The sequence below is a fragment of the Equus quagga genome, chromosome 12, assembly GCF_021613505.1.
Source record: "Equus quagga isolate Etosha38 chromosome 12, UCLA_HA_Equagga_1.0, whole genome shotgun sequence".
NCBI lineage: Eukaryota > Metazoa > Chordata > Mammalia > Perissodactyla > Equidae > Equus > Equus quagga.
In genome coordinates, this window is record NC_060278.1 from 24,744,602 (window position 1) to 24,770,959 (window position 26,358).

Here is a 26,358-nt window from a genome sequence, read left to right on the forward strand (position 1 = left end):
TTATTATTGCAAAGGCCATTTATAAAATCATGAACTGGATTTAGGAAAGCAACCATGAAATAGCGAGGGACAACAAACTGATTGAAATTCCTTCAAGGTCATGTGGGCTGAAGCCTCGCAGCCAGCAGGATGGGGGCGAAGTTATATATAGGCACCTTCATTCTTATTTCATAGCATGACTGGCTCACTTAAACGTGGCAACTTTAGATCCACTGACCGTGCCTCAAGTAACTAAATCCTAAATAAAGAAAATGGAAAAGCAAACTATGAAATAGCCAATAATCTTTATTTTGCACTTCCCCACCCCCCCATCCCTCTCCAAAAAGCACTAATGGGTATATTTGTGCATGTGAAAATATTGTATAAAGTATTTAGGATGATGTCAAATTAATAAAACAAAAAACACGTATCTCAACATAGATGCTTTGTTTCTTTGTAGGGATAGAAAAATTTTGGCTTCTAGAACAAGGAGGGCGATGAAATACTGCACTCTGAAAAGGTCGACTCCATTTCCACTGATTTGCAATTTAACATTCATGGCAGAAAACCTCATTTCTCTAACCACATAATATGTTTTAAAATATGACTAATTCATACACTAATATCAACTTACTTGGCATTAAAAAAGTCACAATTTCTATTAATATATTTGTATTAGGTTCAAAGCCCATATTCTAGCATTCAAGATATCCATTACACTGGTCCAAATTGGGATTATTTCAGAATCAAGTAAAAGTCCATATTTATTCCAAAGTTGCTAAAATATGCTAATAAAATTAAATTTGATGTTTTACATTAAAAATAAAACATTTGGTTTATCTCTCAGACATCTATAACATATAATAAATAGTGGGCAGTATAGTAATATAATAAAGTTTTGTGGTACCCTGAAATTTGATGAGTTTTCTTAAAAAAAATTCATAATATACTTCATTTCAGCCTTAAACCACAATATCAATGAACAGATTTGCAGAAATAAAACCATATAAACACAAAATGCTACAGTATACTTTTTTTTTTTACTTTCGGGGAATCTACACGTCCTTTTAATAAAAGTTAAGTCAAAGAAATTTACAGAAACAAAATAGATGACAGAATGATTTCAAATCATCCACTATCAAACGCCTTGTTCTCCTTGCACCTGCCAGGTCCCTTCCCCACAGGCTCCGGGCTGCGCCGGGCAGTTCAAGGGAGGTGGCTTTGAACTGTGGCTCTTTTTTCCAGCCTTCTCGGCTTACGTGAAGCGGTAATTACAGACATGGCTGAAATCACAGTGGATTCCAGAGAAAGCCAGAATGAAACACGATAAAAATTTAAAAAATAACTACTTCATAAATATTTATTATTTACATGAGGGGAGATCTTCTGGTCTGAAGAGTTTTCATACAAGTTGATGAAATGTATACGCGGTGAGAAGAGCGCCAGCGGTTTAAAGGAGGGCAGAGTTAGAATGCAACAAAGATAGAAAATACGGGAGAGTCAACAAAAATAATTTGCACAAAAGCAAACAGGACATGATAGAAACCTTTTTCTTAAAAAATATAAGGTATTTCACAAAAGCCTGAACATTTTACATGTTAGTACTAAAAATGGGGGGCGAGGGGGAGCTTCATATATTTTCATCACAAAAATATTTACCAGTACTCCACCTGGAGCTGTCTCTTATGTTCTTATGATTATCTTACTGTGGAGGGCGGAGGCGGAAACTGTACACGGACTAGTCATATCATCCTTAGACACAGTCAAGGCATTACACGTCATCTTCTCGTCTAACACCTTCATGAAAAGGCCCTGGAGAGGACAAAGGGATCAAAGGGGAACATTATGGTCTTTTTATTAATAATACTTGTCACTGGTAATAGAAAAACGGAGGCGCGGCGGTCCTCGCGCGGCCCCTGCTTGCGTCCGCCGCATCCACTGCCCGGCCGCGGGCGCTCGGCGTCAGAAGGAGGCTCCGGGGCGCACGCGCGTCCGCAGTCTGGCGGGTCCCTCTGCACAGGACCCTGGTGCCGGCGGGATGGCGGCGCGGGCCCAGCGCCCTCCGCGTGGCCGCCGCGCTGTCCCGGGGCGGAGACGTCAGTGTGCCCGGTGCTTCCGCTTCTTGTGCTTCTTATCCTTCTTCTTGTTGGCACACTTGGGACAGAACCATTGCATCTCCTCCGGCGGGGCGGCCATTATTCCAACACAGGGCCTACACAGCAAAAAAAACCCACAAAAGTTTCAGATAAACAAGCTTTACTTATATACATATTCTTTTTCTATGTTTTAACATAATTTTAAATAATTAAGTAATTTTTAAGTCTATTGTATACCGACTAGAAATCCGAGTCAAACAGCTGTAATTTATGGAGCAGGCTGTCGGGCGGTGGGTCATTCTATTACATAATGCCCCTTTTACAGGCCCTACTGGAGAAATTAATTAGCTCATTCATCCTTTCAGCCAGAAATGGTATGATTCTTCTGAGCAACGGCTTTGTTTTTATCTTATAGCTATCATGTATCATGTGACTGAATGGATTTCTTTTTATTTCAGGTATTTTAAAGATAAAATGAGAAGATGATTGGCATAAATTTTGGTAGAGTTTCTTCAGTTCTGGAGACCTGCCGAAGAGGTGTAAAAACAGACAAGCGGTCGCTTTATCTGCAGTTTGGGACCTGTGTTCAGAGGGGTTAGCTCAGCCCCACTGTCAAGCACTGTCGCTTTTACAGAGCCTCACTGGAAAGAAGGGGAAAGCCTTCTATTTCCTTTTTTTTAAATAAGGAGGATGTGTAAGCTAAGCAGAATATTGGGAATTTAGGCTGAATCTCAAGAGTCCAAACACTCGTGCTTTCTAATCACATTTTACTGGCTCGGTGATCCTGCTCGTCTGCTGTTCTCAGGACAGCAGCGGAACCGGGCGCAAACCCGAGGCGCGGTCACTCATCACCGGGGGTGGGGAGCCCCGCGGGGCAGGCCGGGCCGGGGTGCTCACCAGTGGTACCAGTCGTCGCAGTCGTCACAGCCGATCATGGGGCTCCCGTCGTCCGGCTTGTTGCAGCCGGGGCAGATCCAGATCTGATTGCCCCATTCGTCTCGGATCTGAGGGTTTAAACCGGGAGGGAGCGAACAGAGAGGGAAAGGGGAAAAAGAACCAAAAAGGGAGTAGAATAAGAACGGTTACTTTATACTGCACACCGAATAAACTGGCAAATTACATGAAAAAGAAGCAGTAGTTAATTTATTAAAGCCATGATCATGGCCATCACTCTCCTAGGATCACATGAAAAAGAAAACAGCCACTAGGGGCTCCACGATAAGACAGTTCTAATGAATGTTTTAAACTTTCTTTTCTAAGTCATAAAAACAAAGCATTTCATAATCATTTCTGTGAACAATATGACCTAATGACCGACAGCCCCCTTTATCTAGAAAAATGCTGCAAATATGTAAGTTCTTAATGATCAGGGTCTTCATGGCCGGAACAGTTGGTATTTTTGAAAGCGACACAGCTCCAGTATACGCAGTTCCCTCAGCCGCATTCATAGGCCTGGAATTAATACATACAGCCAAATGTGCGTGCATCAGCTTATTACTTATTAGCCAAACCCTTCTCCTGAACTAGCTGATAAGATCAAGGATATAAAAGAGTTGTTACTAAGTAACTTTCCATTCCCTTTATGACATTTTCAGTAAAGTACAATCAACTAAAGGGCAAATGAAGCAGGGGAGGCAGGAGGCCAAAGAGCTGCATGTTCTCACGTTATTTGGCTGCAAACACCGTGAGCGCTGGAGTTTGCTTTACCTAACGCAGCAGTTCGAACAAGAAGCAGCCCCAGCTGTACCACTCGCTCCACCTCCACATTAACAACCATCCGGGAGAAAGAGTCTGCACTGGGCATTCAAAACAGCCACGACTGACAGCTAATTCTCAAAAGTTTTCATAATAACACCACATATAATTTCATTCAGTTTATTTTGCGAGGTACGGTCTCTTCCTGTACTTGCAAATACAACAGTGACTAGATATACAGAAAAGAAATGGCTTTCTGGGTGTGTGATGCGTGTATTAGGAGCATAGATACTATTTCATTCTACTGATGTGCTTTTTAAGGCTGACCATTTTTGAGAAAGTCTCTTCAGAGTCAACCTACGTCGACATGAAAGCTTCCTAAAGAAATCTGTGGGCAGCTACATGGACCCAGCCCTCTCTCATTTCAAGGGGAGAGCACAGTCACTACGTGCCCGCTGTCTAGGGGTAAGACCGGCCCAGCATCCTATGCCCTGAAGCTGCCATGCATGGCCAGTCCTGCTGCTGGCTGACCTCTCCTGAATTAGAAGGCCATGACTCTGTTGCTACATGAGAAATTTGCCGCAGCATCCATGATAACTTACGCTCAACACTTCACAGTTTACTAAGTTATTCCAAACATCTTACTTTGTTTAATCATCCTCAACAACCCTGGGATAGGTTAAGAATGAGGAAAGGGAGCTAGGGGAATGTGAGCGACAGGTCCAAAGCCACATCATTGGGCAGCGACGAAATCAGCCTTGTTGTTCTATAGCCTATGTCTTTCCTCCAAATCACACATTTTGTCCTCTGTCTACGAAATGTCTCTTAGGAGACAGAAGGCTTCCCATCCATGTTGTCTATACCAATCTGATCCATACCAATAAGTCAGCTTAAAAATCCACTGAAGAATCTGAAATTTCAGGGCTAGAACATACTCTAGGAATCATCTAGTCTAACATAACCCCTTAATTACAGAAACAGAAATGGAGGCTGAGGAGGTTGAGTATAAAATCTTTCCTGATCAACCCATCTTGGGGCGATGTGGCCTTAATTAAACGTCTACAGCAACTGGTCCTCAAATGGGCCAATTTGAAGATCACAGACTTTTGTATCGCATCTTCTAGTTTTGTCTTGAACTGTGAATTTAATATTTTTCTGTTAATTTTTCATGTCTATATCTTCTCTTAATTCTTCTGAGATTTTCTTATCTTTTGTATCTAATGCCTCCAATATTTAATGATTTGTTGAAATTTCCTTCCACACCACCTTTAAAGAGATGTAATATTTGCATGACATATAACAACTATCGTGAGTCCTACCAGCCCCTTTCCAATTCCATCTATGCAGAGAGACCGCTGTCACGAGCTCACAGCCCACGGTCTGTGTACTTGGTGGTCACGGCAATGTCAGCGCACTGAGTACCTCTATGTGCCTGTTGTGTGTTTGTGTCACTCTACCGCGTCCAAAGGACATATTAACACAAACCCTTCATTCCTAGACTCAATTCAGGGTGTGACTCAGACCTGAAGACAGTCCCACGAGCACAATGAGAACTCCTTCCACGAGGCGCGTTCTGCCACCTGAAGACACGCTCGGGCACTCAGGGGGCTCTGCGCTCTGAAAGCCAGCTCCCTTTCATCCACAGGCCCTGGTGTTTTCTGGGCCTTAGCCAAAGAAATACTCTAATTACTGCTCTTACTCAGAAACGGCAGCTGGCTCATCAGATCTCTGCACATTACGTAAATCATGCTCTTAAGTGAATAATTTAATTGCTTGATCAAGAGATTCAACATGGGATTTAAATATCACTATTCATCTCTCTATTTATATATTGATGTTATTAAATTTGTTTATAGTCATATTCTAAAACAATATAAAGAAAAGCAATGCTTTGACAGTATTTATGGAGACTAAACATGCAAACACTATAAAACAATACTTTTCAGCCAAAAGCTTGCAAATGCACTGAAAATACCTTTCCAGTCATAAAGAATTGCCTCTGAAATTCAATAATGATACTTATGACACTGCTTTTTAATTGAAAACATTTCATGATACAAGTCTCAAGTGACTTTTTCTTAAATACTACAAAAGTAAAAGGTAGCATACCACGTAAGTGCTGACCGTCTCCGTGACCACACTCCGGACAGGGGCTTTGGAACTTCCGGCTCCAGAGATGGCGGGAGACGGAGACGGCATCAAGGCAGGGGACGTGGTGGACTGTGCGAGGAGTGGCAAAGGCACCGGGGCGGGGGTGACGTGCACAGGCACAGGGGCTGGGGCTGGCGCAGGTGGCGGGGTCTTGGGTCTGCTCAGAGAGGGCGCTGGCTTAGCCTCGGGCGCAGGCACCACTTTGCTGATGACACTGCCAATGAGAGAGAGAGAAGGAAAAGTCAAAACAGGAGGTCGAATCAAACCAAATCTTTAAAAACATTATCACAAAATAACGTTATTCTTCTGCTGGCAAAATACTCTTTGGACAGTCCAGAGATAGCTACAGACCTCAGAGTTCAAAGCCCTTTACCAATTCACCTCTCAACTTATTCAGCCTCATTTTTTATTTCCCCAAATTGTCCCTCAGTGACCAGATATGTAGACACTTTTAGCAACCAATACACAGGTACTATTCACAGAAATGTAACTATTTTTAGAGTAAGTGTGTTTGTTCCCCCTGTTGCCGGATACACCCCCTCTCTGTTGACTTCAGATTTGGCAAAGGAACTTCCGTGGCCCATGAAACATGAGTGGAAGTGACGTGTGCCACTTCTGCGTAGAAGCTTTGAGCGCCATCACAAAGCCGAGCTTCCCTCTTTTCTGTGTGCTGCATGCGAGTCCTCCAACAGCCGTCAGCTCACACTCAGGGCAAAGAGGACGTGGGCAGAGCTATGATGGACGTGTCACAGGAGTGAGAAGTAAACGACTGCTGTTGGAGGCCACTGAGACTTTGGGCTTGTTAAGACCTGCAGCTTAACCTACCAAAGCTGGACACAGTAACTTAAACGAAGCTCATATATACACCTCTTTCTCCACTCCAGGGTTTCCTGCTCTGAATGCTCTGAATGCCAGACTTTCTCACTTCTGGATTGGGCTTGATGGCCAGGCATTAAAGATTTAAGATTCTCAGACGGGCTGGGGAGAAAGGTCAAGTTGCAGGAGTGCATTTTCGCTCCCCAGGAGAGAAAAGCAGCTCGAGCTCCTTTCCCAGTGATGTTACTGACTGATAATTAGAGCTGTCCCTTCCTTAGCAACATTTTATTCATAGTACTCATGCGGTGGACGAAGCACTGGACTCAGAGTCAGGGGAGCTGAGTTCAAATCCCAGATCTGCCACAGGCCAGCTAGGTGACCTTGGGTAAGTCATTTAGAAATAGTGTTTACTGGGCGCCTATAAGAAGCTCACTATTACACTCTCGACCATCTCATCGAGTCCCATGACAATGTCAAAGGAGTTATGGTGTCCCCATTTTATGGATGGGGACACAGAACTGGAGAGAGGAATTTGGGTAAATGGGTGGCAGGCTTTGAACCAAGGTCTTTTTGATTCTAAAACTCTTTTTCTTCTTTTTTTAGGTTTCTTTACTTAAAAAGAATTACGTATCATTCCAAGCATAGAGAATATGAGGTAACAGGTTCGGTGACAGTCCGAGATAAACGGACCTTAGCCCTTCCCCGTGTTTGCTTCAGGTCTCTCCCCCGCTGTGCCCCAGAAGTGACCCCCCTAAAGCTGACAGGTTTGTTTTTCTATTTTCGTTCTTCGTACTTTTTCTGCCTTTGTACCTCCCATAAATGACACATACTGTACTACTGTTTTACATGTTTCAACCATATAAACAATATCACACTGTATTTCTCCTTTGCAATTAGCTTTCCTCAGTTTTTTTTATGGAGATATAACTGACATACAGCAGTGTGTAAGTCTGAGGTGTACAACGTGTTGGTTTGACAGAGCTATACATTACAATATGATTACTACAGTAGTGTTAGCTAACACCCTTATTATGTCACAAAGTTAGCATTTCTTTTTTGTGACAACAGTTAAGACCTAGCCTCTTAGCAATTATGAAGTTTACAACACAGTATTGATGACTATAATCTCAATGCTGTGCATTAGCTCCCCAGAACTTACTTCTCTACTAGTTGCCCACTTAGTTTTATGTCTCTTGATTTATCCATGTTGATACATATAGATCTATATTACTTTTGTCTTTGAGGAAGATTACCCCTGAGCTAACATCCGCTGCCAATCCTCCTCTTTTTTGCTGAGGAAGACTGGCCCTGAGCTAACATCCATGCCCATCTTCCTCTATTTCATATGTGGGGCGCCTGCACAGCATGGCTTGATGAGTGGTGCATTGGTCCACGCCTGGGATTTGAACTGGTGAACTCTGGGCCACTAAAGTGGAACATGAGAACTTAACTGCTGTACCACCAGGCTGGCCCCTATATTACCTATTTTAATTGTTATGTAGTATTCCATAGTATGAATAGGTCAAAGGGTTTTTGTCCATTGCCTTACTGAGGGTAGGACGTGGCAACTCACAATGTTACACGTTAACTTGTAAATCTGTTCAACAATCTCCTGGGCTATGTTCCTAGAGATGAAAGTTGCTGGGTTAGAGGGTAGGCACAGTCTCACCTTTACAAGGAGTCCTAAGCTGCTCTCTAAGGCGATGGCACCCACCCATCTCTTTGTGCCATTCACACTTAACTTCCTAGGCCTGGCTTTAAAGACAACAAAGGGTAAACACATACAGCTGCCTCTGAGGGTCACAGTGGACACAGAGCAACAAGTACAACTGTGAAGTGTCAGCACCAGCCGCAGATACACGTCACGGCTGTTGCCAACACCCTGAGGCGTCATCACCACCAGCCTGCACAGTTCCGCTTTCTCCAAGTCCTAGTTTAGAAACCACCCCCACCAAAAAGCACTCATTTCTTTGCTATTCTGATTAGAAGTTTATAATACATTAAATTATTTCAAAAATTCCACTGTTATGTAAGCAAATAGTTAACGCTATCTACTTGCTCTCCCCTTGTTTCATTCAAGTGTGCTTGCCTTCCTAACTTGAACACAGCCAAAGACCAAGAGAATTTCACACAGGCTGTCTGTGCAGGAGACACGCTACAAATGTTTACCATGATTAACAGTGTATATTTTTCGACCACTGACTAAGTACTCAACCGTCTTAAGCACCCGAAAGCCAGGGCATGCCAGGCACTGTGCTAAATGCGTACTTGCCTCTCTCACTTGATCCTCATGACAACCAAATGAGGTAATGAGCACTGTTACTCCCCTCCTTTTGAAGATGAAGACACCACAGCACAGAAGATGAAGCACCTTGCCCAGATTCATAGCCGACCATGTGGCAGAGCCAGGATTAAACCCAGGCACCTGGGTTCAGCACCCGTGATCCCAACTATAAAGGTTGTCTCTCAACGCTGACTGAGTGAGTTTTGTCTCACAACTAAGGTGGGAGTGCAAAGTCATTACTATGGCATTTATATCCAGGGGGCAAGCTCCTCATTTTTATGGTTAAATTTTTAAAACACACCATTTTTAGAGCAAGTTTCCCATACTGGTTTAAAATGTGGGTGTTCAAACCAAATCTAAAGAAAAAAAGGAATCCTGAGAGGAAGTAGAACCCAGGTGTTTTGCCCTGAGGGCATGTACAGAGGTGCATCTGACCTTTGGTTTTCATAAAGAGGACAGGTTTCAAAGCCCAGGCCTGCCAAAGGGGAAGTAAAAGAATGCCCTTCCCACAGGAAGGTTCCCAGCAGGCTGCACCGACTAGGCAGGGTGAATCAGAAGCCCATGAATTCTCTGCTCTGGTGGTTCAGGACACTATATTTAAAGTAATCTGGGCTTGTAATGTGCCTACATACTCAACACTAATCATCCTGAGAGGAAGCAACTTGAAAGCTAGGCCTCATATTAATACCTCATATTATTAATATTAATTATTCAAATTATTGATTAATTAATATTAATATTGGGGCCAGTGGTTAAGTTCGCGTGCTCCACTTCAGCGGCCCAGGGTTTCACTGGTTCAAATCCTGGGCATGGATATGGCACTGCTCATCAGGCCATGCTGAGGAGGCGTCCCACATGCCACAACCAGAAGGACCCACAACTAAAATATACAACTATGTACTGGGGGGACTCGGGGAGAAAAAGCAGAAAAAAAAGAAATTAATCAATGTTAGTATTAATAAATAACTATTTAAGAAAAATAGCAGCATATAATCAAAGATAACCAAACATACATGGAAGCCAGGTAGCATCAGGGAGAAGCAGAAGAAGTAACAGGCAGTTTAAAGAGACCCATAAAGACCACAGATACTAGAATTATCAACTATAAAACAACTCTGCTTACAGTGTTTACAAAAATAAAAGGCAAAGTTTGAAATTATCTGCAGGTGATAGGAGGTAATAAAGAATGCCCTAGCAGATTTGAAAAGAACTACACAGATCTTCTAGAAATGAAAAATACAATAATTGGAATTTAAAACTCAATGGATGGGAGAACCGTAAACTAAACAGGACAGAAGAAATTATCTAGAATGTAGCCTGGAGATGCAAAGAGAATACAATAAAAAGATCTAATTAGTACATGTTTAATCATAATTCTAGAGAGAGAACGGGGCAGAGGCAAAACATTAAAGAATATGTGAGACTTTTACAGAACGAATGAAAGACACCAACCCACAGACTTAGGAAGCCCAGCAAATCCCAGGCAAGATAAATAAAAAGAAATCTACAGCTAGACACATCAGAGCGAAACTATAAAACATCACAAAGAGAAAGTCTGAAAAGCAGCAGGAGGGAAAACAGAACAATTACTTCTAAAGAAGAAACAGATGACAGCCAACTTGTCAACAGCAATGATAAAATCTAGAAAACAGTGGAATAACATCTTCAATGTGTGAAAGAAAAATAGATTTTTCTCTTTGAAAACACCTTTCAGGATTAAAGATGAAATAAAGACATTTTCAGGCAGGCAAAACCTACGGACTGGCCACCAGGGGACTCTTACTAAAGAAATTCTGAAGTAGCAATTCGCAAAGTTTTTGGTCGTAGGACCCCTTTACATTCTTAAAAATTACTAAGAAACCCAAAGACCTTTTACTTGTGTGCATTATATCTGTCAATATTTACTATATTAAAATTGTAACAGAAATTTAAAAAGATTTAGTAATTCATTAAAAAGTAACAATAACAAACCATTACCTGTTAACGGACAGCATTTTTCTAATGAAAAGTAAGTATACTTTCCAAGACAAAACAATTTTGTGAGAAGACTGGCAATGATTTATATTTTTGCAACTCTCCGCAATGTATGCATATCTAACTAGAGAAGGGAGGAGTATTGTAATGGCTTTTTGAGATACTTGTGTAAATTCTTCCTCGAAACTGAACCAAAATGCAACAGTGGTAGTTTCTTAAAAGTTTGCAATGTGCAATCTGAAACCAAATCAATAAGCTTTTCATATTCGGTTACTTTAAGATCCATTGATCTGTCTAGCACTTTGAATAGATATCTTATCCAAGGACAATTTTATAACATCATGTGCTGGTCATCTGGAATATTGGTTCATTGACTTATTCAGATCTTCCAAATATTTACACATCATACAATATTAAAAAATCACATTTGTTGGTGTTACCCTCTATTTCATCAAAACTTTCTTAAAGCATTGAAGAACTGTCAACTTTTAATGACGTGTTTTCCAAAATTCTGATTTTTACTTAAGAGCTTGAATTTTATCACTTATGTCAAATACTCTCAGGTGTTTTCTTTGAAATAACAGGCTTATTTTGTTCATTTTTGAGGCAATGTTGGTCAAATATTCAAGTGTGAATAACCATTGTTAGTTGCTCTTTCAAGTAAAAATGGTCTTTTGTAAGAAAAGCAGCTAGGTTGGTTTTCAACTTAAATAATGACACAAATGCTTTTCCTCAAGATAACTATCATATTTTACATGTGCAAGTGTTTTATGAGTATTTCCCATTTCATTACTATCCACTTCATCACACAAACTATTAGAAAGGCGTACGCTCTGGGAGACCATGCACCACACTCTGAGTGCCTCACACTCTAAAGGAAGCACTTCAGAAGGAAGGACCCCATCAGAAGGTCTGAGAGGCAGGGAAGAAGGAGAAATGTGGTGGTAAAGTTAAACACACATTGACCAAAGAAAACAATAGTAATACACAGTGGAACTAGAAAAAAAGATAAAACATATGGAAATAATAATATGCAAACCAGCAGTGGGGGAAGAGAGCTAACGTGTTCTAACGTCCTCTTCTCTGGAAGGAGATGTCGAGCTATTACCTTTAAAATGTGGTAACTTCTAGGGTAACCATGTCAAGATTAGGAACAGAGTGTATGTATAACTTCTAAACTAGTATAGAGAAAAATGGAATGATAAAACAAATGACCAACCTGATAGAAGGAAAGAAAGGAGAGAAAAAGAAACAGAATGATAAGACAAATAGAAAGTCCAAAATAAGGAGGATTTTAACTCAAATATCAATAATTATATAATGTAAATGGTCTAAATGATTCACTTGTCAGACTGAGTAAAACAATGAAACTTAGGGGGCCAGCCTGGTGGTGTAGTGGTTAAGTTTGCATGCTCCACTTCGGCAGCCCAGGGTTCATCGATTTCGATCCTACACACTGCTCATCAAGCCATGCTGTGGTGGTGTCCCACATACAAAATAGAGGAAGACTGGCAACAGATGTTAGCTCAGCACCAATCCTCCTCACCAAAAAAAGGGGAGGAAAAAACCCCAGCAAACAATGAAACCCAACACTATGGTGTTTACCAGAAACACATCTAGCAATAGAAAGGCTGAAAGTAAGAGGCTAGGAAAACAGCGTGTAAATACAAGAAAAGTAATATGACACAAGACAGATATGAAGGCAAGAACTTCATGATGCTAAAAAGTTCGTGCCAGGAAGATGTAACAATTTAGAATTTGAATGCACCTAAAAATAAAATATATCCCCAAGATATATAAGGCAACACTAACAGAAGTGTAAGAACAGACAAAACCACAATCATAATTGGAGATTTTGGCATCTCTCTCTCTGTAACTGACAGAGTAAGCAGTCAAAAAACTAGAATGGATATATATAGAAGGTCTGAAAGAAAGAACAAAAATAACAGAACTGACCCAAAGGACATTTTTAAAACTCCATATTCAACAAATACAGAATACTCACTCTTTCAAGAATACCTTGAAAAAACTGACCAAATAAATTTCATAAGGCTGAAGAATAACTTGAACAGTCTGTACATAGATTCGTTAGCCCTGTGATACTGGCAGCTCCACAAAGGAATAGCAAGGGTTTTTATTGCTGTAGCTTTAGCATCTAACATGGTAACTGGCATTAGTAGGCATCTTACAAATCTGAACATACTTAATTTTATTAATCAAACCAAAAAAACACAAACAAAAGCTGGTCCTGAAAGCAGTGATTTCCTAGATGAAATGATAGGTTTGGTAATTTTTCTAGCCAATAAAAATTATAGGAAAAAATTGCCTAGTAATATGCACTATGATATGGGAAGAAAGATGGGATAAAAGACAGGTGAGGAAACATGGCTATCAGTGAAAAGAGACGAAGAGGAGAGAGAAGAGGGAGAGAAAGTGAAGCAATTACAGATTGAGGTTAGGGGCCTGGGGAGAACCCAGGCATTTCCAGTTGTGGGCTCACGGAGGTGACTCGGAGGAGGGCAGGAGGCAGGACTCAGCCCTGGGATCACAGGCCAGAGGCAGAAGCAGGCCTGGAAATCTAAGGCGTCAACAAGCAGAGGCTGTCGGAGGGGCGCCACTATGTACAGGACGGATGGGTGGGAACTTAGAAAACTACTTGCAAAGAATTTGTTCCTTTTATCACTTTATTTCAATTTCACTATTTATTAGCTATTCTAACAACTGAACCTATTATCTAAAATGATTTTTAGATAGTCATGAGCTCTGACATACAAAAATCATATGAAATTGAGAATTAGCTCTACTATGAGTTGTAAGAAGGTGGAGTTAATTTGGAAAAAAGAAAACAAATTACAGGCATATCATAAACCATAAATTCTAGAGGGATTAAAGATTTGGTAGAAGAAAATGCAAAACCATCAAAATGACCCAGAAAGCAAGTAAACATATGTTTTTAATCTTGGCTTGGGGGAAGATTTTCTAAGTATCTCATCAAAAGTGGAAACCATAAAAGGAAACAGTGATTTGAGTGCACAAAATTTTTAAAACATCATAAGCAAAGGCAAAAGACAAAATGAAGAATATTATTTGCAACATACAGGACAAAGGGTTCAGTAGCTCATATATAAAGAGTTCTTTCAAATCAAAAATAAAAAGACTAACATTCTTATTAAAACATGAGCAAAGAACATAAGCAGGTGATACAGAATAGAAGAAACACAAACAGCCAATAGAAAGGAAAAAAATGTTCTATATTCATGGTAATCAAAGACACGAACATGAAAACAACACCAAAATACCTTTTTTGGTAGAGACTAAAAAGACTGATGACACCTAGTGTTATGAAGACGAGAGAATGAGAGGGGTGGTTGGTACAGTATTTCTGAATGGTTATCAAACCTTAAAAACGCACAAGTATTGACCAGCAATTCTACTTCTAAAGAGCCATCCTGAGGAGACGATAGACAACTATGCGAAAATATGGGGTAAAGAATATTATTTGTAGCATTGTTTATTGATTACGAAAAAACCAAAAACTAGAATGACTATAATTGAAAATACCCTAAAATAGGGGATTGGTTAAATAAATTATGAGCAAAATATTATGCTGTTATATTTGAAGAGAGGATACACACATACATACACACACACACAAATGCTATGCTTACCCAAAAGAAGTTTACAGATAGTATGCATAATAGAGTCCAATATTTGTGAGGGAGAAAAAAAGCAAACAAGAATGCATGAGTGTGTACTCAGAAAAAAGAGCAAAAGAATATACACCAAAATGTCCAGAAATTGGCTCTATTCGGTGGAATTATAGGTGTTTTTTTCTTTCAGTTTACCTATAATTAACATATGTAACATGTAATAAAAAATAAGTTAAAAACACTTGTCACAATATACACATCTAAATTGTGTGGGAATTTTAAAATTACTGTTTGAGTTGTACATTTGTAGTTTGTTCACTTTTCTGTGCGTCTGTTATATTTAATAAATTGCTGGGAAAACATGCTGGCTCAGCTAAAGCGTTTGCACACAGATGCTGACCAAAGTCAAGCCCTAAAGTTCTGGAATAAGAGTCCCAAGCTAAATGAAAAAGTTGCTCAATTAGTGCATCTAATTGAGTGTACCATCATTAACAGAGACGAACAACAAAAGGATCAAAGGAGGGGACCAGCACAGCCATAAAACTATGCTATTTTTGTACATAATTAAAATCGTAAATTTGAACAGCCTTTAGATATTAAGGTTGGTTCACAGTCTTGGGTCTCTTCTTTTCAAAGAAACAATGTCCACAGTTGCTCTGTATCCTAATTATGTGCATATCTGTCTTTACCATCCATATTAGGCAACACATTCCTTGGAGTAAGGTGTGTATCTTATTTGTCCTTGAATTATTTGCAGTATTAAACAGTGTCTTAATACGTATTCATCAACTTTATAATCATAATGCCCAACACTGCACAGAAAATGCTCCTATAAAATAACCATTTTACTTTGGAATATTTTTGTCTGTTTAATATATTTTAAATTAGGCCAATTTTCTCTACTTCCTTCCTGCCTATCTTCCTTCCACACTACTTGCTGAGTTCCAAGGCCACTGAGATTTCTATTTGCCAGCATGGATTCTAATTCCTCATCTATCTAACCATTTTCAGACCAAAAACGATTACACACCAACGCAAGGTACAAGCACATCATGAAGGTTCCATTCTAACTGTTCTAGGGGAATGCTTTTGTTTTAAGCTACACTAAACACAGAATGAATATTATTTGCCTTACCTGACTCTTTTCCCATCCCCTTTCATTTTCTATTTTTCTTAGATTTCTTCCTTACCTAGAAGGCCTGCTAATGGTGCCCATGAAAATGGCTTAGCATTGGCAGGAGAGCCAAGGGACAGAAACAAATTTTTGACTCATTTTATGGGGCAGCACGTGAAATCTCAGAAATAACTATCTGTACATACATTCTTATTTTTTAATTTAGAGAAATGGTATTTTGATGAAAATATTATAATAAAAATGATCCTTCCAAAATGCCTAATATTGTTGCTCCAATTTAATTAAATTACTCCTTTAAAAATAACACTGCATATATATATATATAAATATAATTCTCATTCAAGTTTTCTGAGGAGCAAAAGGAGAAACATTAAAGTGGGTACTCAGTGTTGATGAGACAAAACGTCCTGACTTTCTCTTTTCAGGAGAAAACTTTTCTCTTTTCAGCACTCAAGCGACTTGTTTTTCCCAACTCTTTTGAATTTCATAAGACAATTCACTAGTGTTTGCAAGTTATTTTTTATTTTAACTCCGAAGTTACTTTTGTGGTAACTGGAAACAGTTTTAATAACAATCCTTTCATTATCTCTTCAATTTTGAACATTACAGAAAAAACATACACACAGTATAACATGATATAACTTCTCACCACTTGTGAGATAAACTATCATCACTTAACCTAATTTGATCATTGTGAAAATAATTCTGGATTCCTATTGGCCTTCATGGCCAAGCTGTGTTTCATATTTCTAGACAGTATTTTGCTTCTCTCTCTTTTTCAACTTGGAGTATCACTTTTTCCCTCCTATTTAATTGCACTTTCTGTCGAATATGCAGAGAAACCAACACCGCCCACCGCTGGGTCCCAAGCGGGCTCCATGCCGCTAACGTTACCTCTTTTGGAGGATTTGGTGAGAGCGCCCTACCTGCTGCAAACACTGGCGTTATTCACAAAAACGTGCACAGGGAGGGATTTTCCGCAGGATTTCTTTACTTGTTTCCCCACCACAAAACAGTGAAATAAATAGAATGGGTCATGAGCTACGTGGCCTGTAATGCAAACTCACAGCTTGACAAGTCAATAAAGAGCCAATCCTCCCCTCTCCAGCCACACGGAGCCTCGGAGGCTGGAGGCAAACATAATTTGGATATGTCTGCACAGGGAGGTTAACGAGCCTCATTACTCAGCTATTGTGTGCGAACACTAGGAAGCCAGTAATCTAAATTATCAAAGTCTAATAAGTGCCACTAAACTGCACACGAAGTTCAAAAGTGCCCTCACAATGGCTTACTTATTCACCCTTAAAAGTGAACAGCCACTTATTTAATTAAATGGTAACAAGATGATGCCATAGGTAAAAACTACTGTAATCACCTCCATGAATTTTACATCAACTTCCAAACAGGGAAGTTCTTCAATGTTTGGGAGAAAAACCACCTTGATAAAACAATACGGTCCTTAAGCCAAAACTCACTTTTCTTCTTCAGATTTAAAATTTTAATCAATCTCAGAAATACCATGCACCCTTTGAAATACCAGATGAAACAGATTCCCAGGTTGTATCTTAACCTAACCCCTCCCTACAACAAACAAAAAAACACCACTGAGACGTCACTATAATATTACTCTAAAACTGCACAGTGGGTCACTGGTTACATAAAACATTATAGTTGTGCTTTCTTACTTTTTTTCTAAAAGTCCCAGAAATACTAAGCCCAAGTATGGCAGTCAGCCTCCGAGGGTCCCACTGTCCAGTCTTCCCACACTCATGTAGTCCCCTCACAGACTGGGAAGGCTGGCTTGGATGACTGACTAACAGGATATCGTGAAAACAACACTGTGAGACATCTAAGCTGTGAGACACTGCAGCTTCTGCCTTCTCTCTTTTGGATCACTGGCTCTGGGGAAGCCAGCTGCTATGCTGTGAGGACGCTGAAGCTACCTTAGGAAGAGGCCCATGTGACCAGCCACTGAGGCCTCCTGCCAACAGCCATGTGTGTGAGCTCCCAGCACATTCTCCAGCCGAGGCAAGGCCTTCCAATGATGGCAGCCCTGGGCAGCAGCTTGACAGGAGATCTGAGTCAGAACCACCCAAATTCCTGACCCACAGGAAACTAGGAAGTAATAAAAGTTTATTGCTTTAAGCTGCTAAGTTTTAGGGTCATTTGTTATGTGGAAATAGAAAATATACTAAGTATTTAATTTATCTCATTTAGGTATATAAATAAATATTCAGAATTTAGGAGAAATTATATTTTAGAGTATCAGTACTTAAAATGCCAAATTCTAACACAGTCATTTCCATATTTCACATTTGACCAACAGGAACAAATACCCAAACACAATTATGGGAACCAGTTTTATGTTGATTCTTCAAATCAATCATTACTCCTTATTCCTCTTGATTCTGACAGCTCAACTCTTAGCATTCATATAATTCTAATAGTAAATGGATTTAATTCCTCAAGCTCATGGCTTGCCTCTTGCATGTTTACAACATCTTATAGAACGAGTATTTTATCTTGTCATAGGCCAAGTACATAGCAAGGAGCAAAGATTTTATCTTTTAACTCAGGCATGACCTATTGGAAAAGTGAAACAAACTGCATGAAATAATCAAAGGAAAACATAGCCATTGTACAATCTTCATTTCCAAAGGGGATCCTCAAATGATTATATATTTCTATTGTCAAATGTTCAAAATCTGTAAAATATCCTAAAAGGGCATTAATGCTCAGAAAAATAATAAATAATGCAATTTCCTCATATTTGCAAAAAAGATATACTAGAAGAAGAATAAAAGAAACAAAAATGGTAACCTCTAGGGTAAGGCGTGTAAAGGGGCGAGGGAAAGCGATGACAGCAGTTGTCTGAATATATCTTCTTATATCATTTCAGCTTTGCATTCAAGTAAATGTTTTATATACTCCAAGTTAAATTTATAAAATTGCCTACAGGTCGAAAATAAATGGAAATGAACGAACCTCAATGTATCATGTTGGTGACACAACCACACAGGAAAAAGATCATTTCAGAGGCCCTTAGGAGAACAGCATTTTGGACTCTACTCCCCACAAGGCGTTTCTAACACTTCCTAGCTGGAGGTAATCACCTTGAACCTCTATATAATTCTAGCTGTATCTCTCATAACCTTTCACACTTTCCACCTTCTATTATGATTTTTACATCTATGCTCCTGAGAGGAGGACCAACATCTGATTCAAATTTACCATTTGCACAAGTGTATCTCCTTCGAAACAGTGGTACTGTGTACATAATAAAAATTAACATTTGTTAAAGGCAGATCAATTTTTAAAAAGGCACACCCATGAGGGTGTTGTCTAGGGCAGCGTCAGAGTTCTTCTCAAAACCCACTTCTCTGGAGTCAGAACGTCGAAAAGATTTTGTGATTTCAGAAAGGCTCTGCTTCTTTCCAGCAAATAATAGGGTGCTTTTAGCAAGGAAAAGCACACCCAATGGAACTGAACACTCGACAGAGACAGGACTGGACCTGAGGACTCCCCGAGCAAGGACAAGCACACCCAATGGAACTGAACGCTCGACAGAGATAGGACTGGACCTGAGGACTCCCCGAGCCCAGGGTCTACAGAAGAGAGACGCCTTCACATGGAAATCTGCTCAAGACGCAAGTTAACCATAAAAGATAAACATTCATTCATTCATTCATTCATTCTAGGATTAAATAACATTCAAAGTATTTGAAAATACTAAAAGCAGTAAGATGATATCTAGTGAACTTGAAAAATGAACAAGATTATGATTAAGATTTGTATCTCTTTTCTAACACTGGAGTGTTATAAAATTCAGCTGCTACTGGAGTCATGATTGGAAAATCCAACACTGCTACCTTAAAATATATTAAAATTGGATAATAGCTGCTGTGTCTTCACCAAAAATCACCATGCTTTATACAAATTCTCATCTTCCTCTGTTAATAGTATGGGAAAAAATATACATAGTTATACCATGTGATATATATATAGATATACACACATATGTTTATTTTCATCTTAGTGTGCTAAAATAAGTACATAAGTGACGATATGTATATTCTATACTCCTGACAACTATATATATATACTTATTACATATAGTATGATCTCTATTATATTCCTGACAATTTTAATATCTATTGACTTATGTATACAGTATGATGTCTCTTATACTGCAGACCGTTGTGGTTCCATTCTCCTCCTAGAGCATCTCTTGATCCTGTATCTTTGATAATAAAAATGATCTTCTAAATTGAGAATGAAGAGGGTTTTAACAATTTGTTTGTAAAAGAACGTGTCCAATTGTTAAGCTGTAAAATGAGATGAGATAAAAGGATAAGTTTTTCTACACTCCAAAGAAATAAATTAGCTACAATAAACATTAATAAAATATTTAATGAAAAATCATTTTGGTTGCTTTAGCATATAAAGGACTTTTATGAATAAGAGGAAGATTCATGTTAAAAAAAAAAAGTGGCCAAGGGAGTTTAAAGCAAAACATAAATAAAAAATTTTAAAAATGTACATAATAAGAGAATGTTTCCAAACTTTTCTCTGAGGCAGGCAAAGACTGGAAAGCATTCCACTGGCGGTGGAGATCATGCTGAAAAAAAGACAGAGGAAAGACGGAAAAAGAGAGGAGGCCACCACAGCTCCTGCACACTTAAGCACTGAATCAAGAATTCATTTGTGAGCTTTAAAGGCTACTGAAGATTTTGGTCCTCTTGTCTCCCCACAGTTCTTTCTAGAATCCTCTATCACCATAAGGGCCTAGGAGGGCAAGAAAAATGACAAACCCTGGCCTGAGGGACACGTGAAGAAAGAACGGAAGTCAGTCACACTTTTCCTTAGTGAAGACTGCTTTGGATCTGACTCCAAGAACATGACCTCAAAAGGAGACACCTGAAAGCAGCAGCTAATGCATTTCCTCCTCCTCCCCCCGTTCCTGCCACAGCAGCGGCAGGGGCCCAGCGACGGAGACCACTGAACTGACAGGTCATCTCTGAATGGTTTTAATTCAGATGTTTACATTAGGGAGCACAAATGAGCAGAAGAGTCAATGCCAGACAATCTGAAACTTCAGTCCTTATTTAAGAGCTGTTTTTCTTCTTCTAGTTTCTTTGCTTTAAAATTAAATAATGATAATACTTTAAAAAACATGTACCGATTTATAAATGTATGCATGCATACAGAAAAATAATTCATATAAGAAAGGCCAGAAAAAAGTAGAGGCAATTCAAAATTTACCCTGTCAATATACTTTGAAAGTGATCTAAATATGAGGCATAGGTGGATTTCCTTGTATTTATTATCAGACAAATAAACAACAACGAAGACAAAAAAAAGTTGCAGACATTCTGCTTTAGTTACTTGGCTTTCATAAGGAAAAACTGGAACATGGCTGTTTACCACTTAAAATTGTGATTTACTCATTCTGTTCATCTTATTTCAGAATCAATGAGACTAAGAGTATTGACGACACATTAATTCTCCTATATGTTTTAGCTCACATGTCCATACATAGACAAATCAGTATTTCTTCAATCGCATCATAACATAAATTAAAGCTATGTTCAAAAACAGGTCAATGTCCAACTTTAGCCAGAAGCGCTCTAGTAGTTAATCTAAGATAACAACAAAAACAAACCCTTTAAAATATATACAGTTAATTTTAACAGTTATATAGTCTTTTAATTATAATAAGTTTTAGAATAATACCATACTTAAGATGCAGCACATATTTATTAACATAAAATCAGATAAGTACATTCTATCATAGACGTAGTTTATACATATATACCAGGAGCATGACTTTTCAAGCTCTGAATCGTGACCCAGTACCAGTTTCTGTCTCATTATTACCCAGTTGAGATTATCTGCATCTGAAGTCAAAGGGTTTTGTAGCCAACACTGAGATATTGTAAAAGAAATAGCTAGAGAATACAATTCATAGCAGGGCCAATAGTACCGTTATACTACAGTCTCCAGAAGCTAGGATGTCAGCTTTTAAACAAGCCCGTACAGTAAGGTAACACAAATTTTGCAGTTTCTATCAAACAAGTTATAATTTAGTATCTACAGTGTACACAGCACCCTATGGGGAAACTCCAAAATCTTCCTTCAATAAGCTTACTGATGTTACCAACAATTCATATAGATTGAAATTCCAAACCAGACAACATTAAATTTGGCCAAGCAATTTCAGGTGCCTAATATTATCTTTCATAGGAAATTTAAAACAGCAAAGAAAATCTATGGAAAGAAAGATTCGTAAACAAATGACCCAAATAGAGGTTTCACAACATCATGAATACAAATAAATAAATATATATCTATAAATATAGTGGCTTTTAACATTCAGCACACCAGAAGATCTAAGCCAGTTCGAAGGAGAAAACTTAAAATGAAACATTCCCACTGCAGAATGGACACCTGCTGCGTTTGCCTATTTCCATGCAGCGTCCATTTCCCTTCCTGCCTTCAGACTCTCTCCCCTCCCACTTTCAGTCCATAGGGTCTGGCTTTATCTTACTCCTATTTCCAAGGCAGGACACATGAGCCAGGCCCAGCAGAGCACAACTCCACAGTGACTGTTTGCGGACGGACGCAGGAACTCTGCTGCGTCATTTAGAACCTTCTTTGGGACTTCTGGGTCTGTTTCCTCTGGGTTGATAAACTGGTAGAAAATGTGCTTGAATTCACAATAGGTCATTTCTGCCACAACTGGGGACAAGGCCAAGTTTGATACAACATATTCTACAAAAAGCCTGGAAAAAATCTAGATGATGACTAAAAAACGGCAACAAATACAACACTGAAGATTTCTCACAGACAAAACTTTTACTCTGGTATTCGTGCAAAAGTAAACTTTTGAGTATCACACACAAACAATGCACCATCTTAGAAATTCATGGGGGATTTATAACAGACATTTGTCTTCAAAAGGAGGAGGTATTATCCAAAGGACTAAAAAAAATGCCTACTTGAGAACCTTGATTTAACAGTACCAACAACATCATATATATTAGCCTTAAAAACTGTGTTTTAAAATTGGATACTTACAAACATCTGAATAAACTCACAATATTTACCAGGTCCCTTTCCCAGATTAATCTGATACATGAACTTCAAGGCACAAACACTATCACAAAGAAAATGATCGTTTGCAGTATTACGTTTTACATGAATAATGCACTCCCTCCAAAAAGCCACCTGTGATGGAGACAGCTCCAACGATCAACACGTTTCAGAACATACCCGGGAACGGCCTCAGTAAACGTCAACTATTCTTAAATCAAAAGCTCCCTCCGACGAAGAAAGGATTTCTATAAAACCAACTCACAGGTCCATGAAGAAGAAGAATGGATCTAGCTTTACCATATAAAATAACTTACTAGCTGCTCCAGAGTCTCTCAGAATTTCAGAACCACCAGATTTAACTAATCCTTCCTACATATAGTCATTCCATTCTCTTTACTGTCGGTGGGAATTTTAACTGGTATAGCTTTTTGGATGATAATTTGGCATGATAATCTCTTAAAAATCTTAAGTGTTCATATTCTTTGATCTACCAACACTTGAATAAACAAAGATCTGTATATGAGGATGTTGTTTCTTTATTTGTTATAGCAAAATCTGGAACAACTCAGACGTCCACAGATTGGTGATGGGAAAGACAAATAAATTACGATACAATAGTAAATAAAATACCACGTCACACAGACCTGGGCAAACGTCCATGACGAGCTCTTGGCGGGGGGCAAGTTGTAGGGGAGTGTATGTGAGATGATCCTACTCTGTTTTTAAAAAATTGCTGAAAAGCGCTCCAAACAACTAGCATGATTATTGTGGAAAGAGAGCGATTTAGTGGAACTTTTGCTTTCTAAGTTCACATTTCTAAACAGTTTATCTTTTAAAAAAACCACAAAACTAACCATTTATTATTTTTATAATCAGAAAAAAAGATTAAGAAACAAAACTAAGTACTTCCATATTTAGTGATACTTGTTTGAAATAGGTGTTGAAAAGCCTTTTTGCTTTTTATACCTGATTTTATCCAAAGGATGCAGGAGAATATAGGTAACATCTTAGTGAAAGTATTTCTCTTTAGAGCAAATGTCTGCGGTCAGCATTAAAAAGAAGAAAACATATAATAAACATTTATTGAAGGCCTATTATGTCCTGATCAGAGTCTTCCGTGTTTTGTTTCCCAGACATTCTTATTTAATCCTCGTTTATTAAAACCCTACGTACATACGGCACGGGGAGCCAAAGATGGACAATCAGGGTACCTCAGAAGAAAAGCTACTCTGACAATTTTATTTTCAAATATAGGGGCGTCATTCTTCATCTGCTCAGAGTATATGTGTGGTACATCTGTTATTATAAAGATACTGCAAGTCTTAAAGAAACCCACATTTCCCTTTTACACAGACCACAGAATGACTGACTTTATATTATTTAAAACAAATTCGGAAATTTAGTCACTCCACCTGTAGTATCTTGCAATTCCCTTAAGCAACTTATTGTTAGCATCTTCTTATTATTCAAATTATCTCTAAAATTAGGTGAAATACCAAGAGCCATGGTTTAGAAGGAGAAGCAATCGCTGACAAAGATTTCAACACCAAAGGAAGCCTGTCTATTGCACTGGAGGGCTAAGAGTAAGCTTCCTCTGTCCTCTGTTACGCCTCTCATTTTAAGGGGTTTTTACTCAACAAAAGCACGGTTGCTCCTAATGTCACAGCTATTCTGTAAAAGTAGCTCAATGAAACCCTATTTGGATACTACTTCAAATTTACCAAAGTTTGTTCAGAGTGAAAATCAGTTCTACGGCTCAACAGCTGAGAGACTGTCTGGATCCACAAACGCGTCTCAACAGATATTTGTCATCAGTCTACTGTGCCTCCTGCTCTTTGGGAGTTAAGAGAGAAGGTGAATGCAGCACACACTCAATTTCCAAGAAACTCACGATCTGGGGGAGAAGGCAGTCACAGAGGGTAGATATATAAAGCGTACCAAGTGGAATAATTTGGATAAAAACTGTGTATTTTGGGCACTTGGAAGAAGATGGCCAGCTGGGGGTAGGGTGTAAAGACGGGCAGCGATGACTTCCCCCAATGACAAACGACAGTGTAAAAAGATGAATATGAGTTACTCTGATGAGGGGGCGTGGAGGCAGAGGGCATCTGAGGCAGACAGGATGACCTGAGAAAAGAAAGAAAGATGAAAAACACCCAGTTCTATATGGGAAACTGCAAGCAGTTTGTGGAGCTACAACATACAAAGCCAGCCACCGCAGGGTTTTAAGCGCTCCAGATAGATTGCTCTGGAGGGAGTAAGTATGGAGAAGAGTTTTGAGTGGCAGGAGGAATGGAGAAGACGGTAGGGAATTAAGAAATGTTAGCAGGTAAAACTGTCAGGGACTGGGGATCGGTCGGCTGTTAGGAGGGGAAAGCTGGGAGGGGGGAAGGGAGGTATCACCCCTCCTTGGGTTTCACGTTTCTGTGACCATGGCTGGTAATGCTGGAGCTTTCACAGTTTGAGGGCAGAGCTTAGAGCTCAGACAGGCATAGGGTAATCTGTGTGGGTAAAGTTTTCACTTGATTTGAAAAGTGGAAAACTTTAAAAACTCTCAGTCATTCTCCCCAGGAAGCAAAACAGTCTTGCATCTAATGGCTTTTCTGTTTCCCAGCTAAATGATGTTTGCTGGGGCAGTTGCAGAAGCCTGTGAAGACGGTACAGACATCCTGCCCTTGGCTGCTTCTACTGACCACTTGCGCGTAGACGAAGAGGAGGGGTCCAGACTTGAAGATGCCGAGGGTTCATGTGAAGATAAAGGGGGCTTCTGAGGACAGGGTCTTCCTCTTCCCTTCAGTTTTGTTCAGAGCAACCCTTTTGGAGTCGGGGAGACATTCCTATCTTAGTTTTCAGGATGTTGAGCCTGTTACTGCGACATAAATAAATCTCCCAACTCTACTAGTCAGAGGGTCTTGTCTTCTTTCAAGTTCCCCTAGAAACTCAAATGGCTTGAAAATGGAGGTTCTGGTCACATCATCAACAGACAAAAAACATAAGAAGAACAAGCTTGGGGAAATAACGATGTGTTCAAATCTTGGAAATGTTATGTTAAGTGCCTCTGGTCCATCCAGTCAGAACTTTCTGGCAGGTAACTGGGCAGACTAGTGTGCCTCTTAGGGGAGAAATCAGAGCTGGAAATAAAGATTTGGGAATCATCGTCATATAATTTTGAAACCTAAGAGTGAATAAGAAAATTTAGGGAGAAAGAACAGAGTGGTGGGCCAAGGGCGAGAAGAGAAAGCAAAAGTCCATAAAAGAAAAACAGAAGGAATGATAAGAGAGAACCAGACAAGTGTAGTACCAAGAAAAACAAGGAATAGAAAGTCTCAAAGAGAGAGGGTGGAAACACAGGGTCCAGTGGAGCAGAGAGGAGGACGATCACAAGGGTGCAGCAGAGCAGAGAGGAGGAAGATCACAAGGGTCCAGTGGAGCAGAGAGGAGGACGATCACAAGGGTGCAGTGGAGCAGAGAGGAGGACGATCA

At 39.4% G+C, this 26,358-nt stretch overlaps 1 protein-coding gene across 1 annotated transcript in view; it reads right to left on the reverse strand.

Moving 5' to 3' along the window:
• Positions 1-322: 322 nt before the first annotated feature.
• The window catches only part of TAF3 (TATA-box binding protein associated factor 3), a 177,036-nt gene continuing 151,000 nt past the window's right edge, over positions 323-26,358 (reverse strand). The window contains exons 5-7 of the mRNA XM_046680096.1: positions 5,880-6,135; positions 2,973-3,079; positions 323-2,191 (exon numbers count right to left, since the gene is read on the reverse strand). Of these exons, the coding sequence (XP_046536052.1) occupies positions 2,077-2,191; positions 2,973-3,079; positions 5,880-6,135 (478 nt within the window). The 3' untranslated portion in view covers positions 323-2,076. The remainder of the gene's footprint in view (positions 2,192-2,972; positions 3,080-5,879; positions 6,136-26,358) is intronic.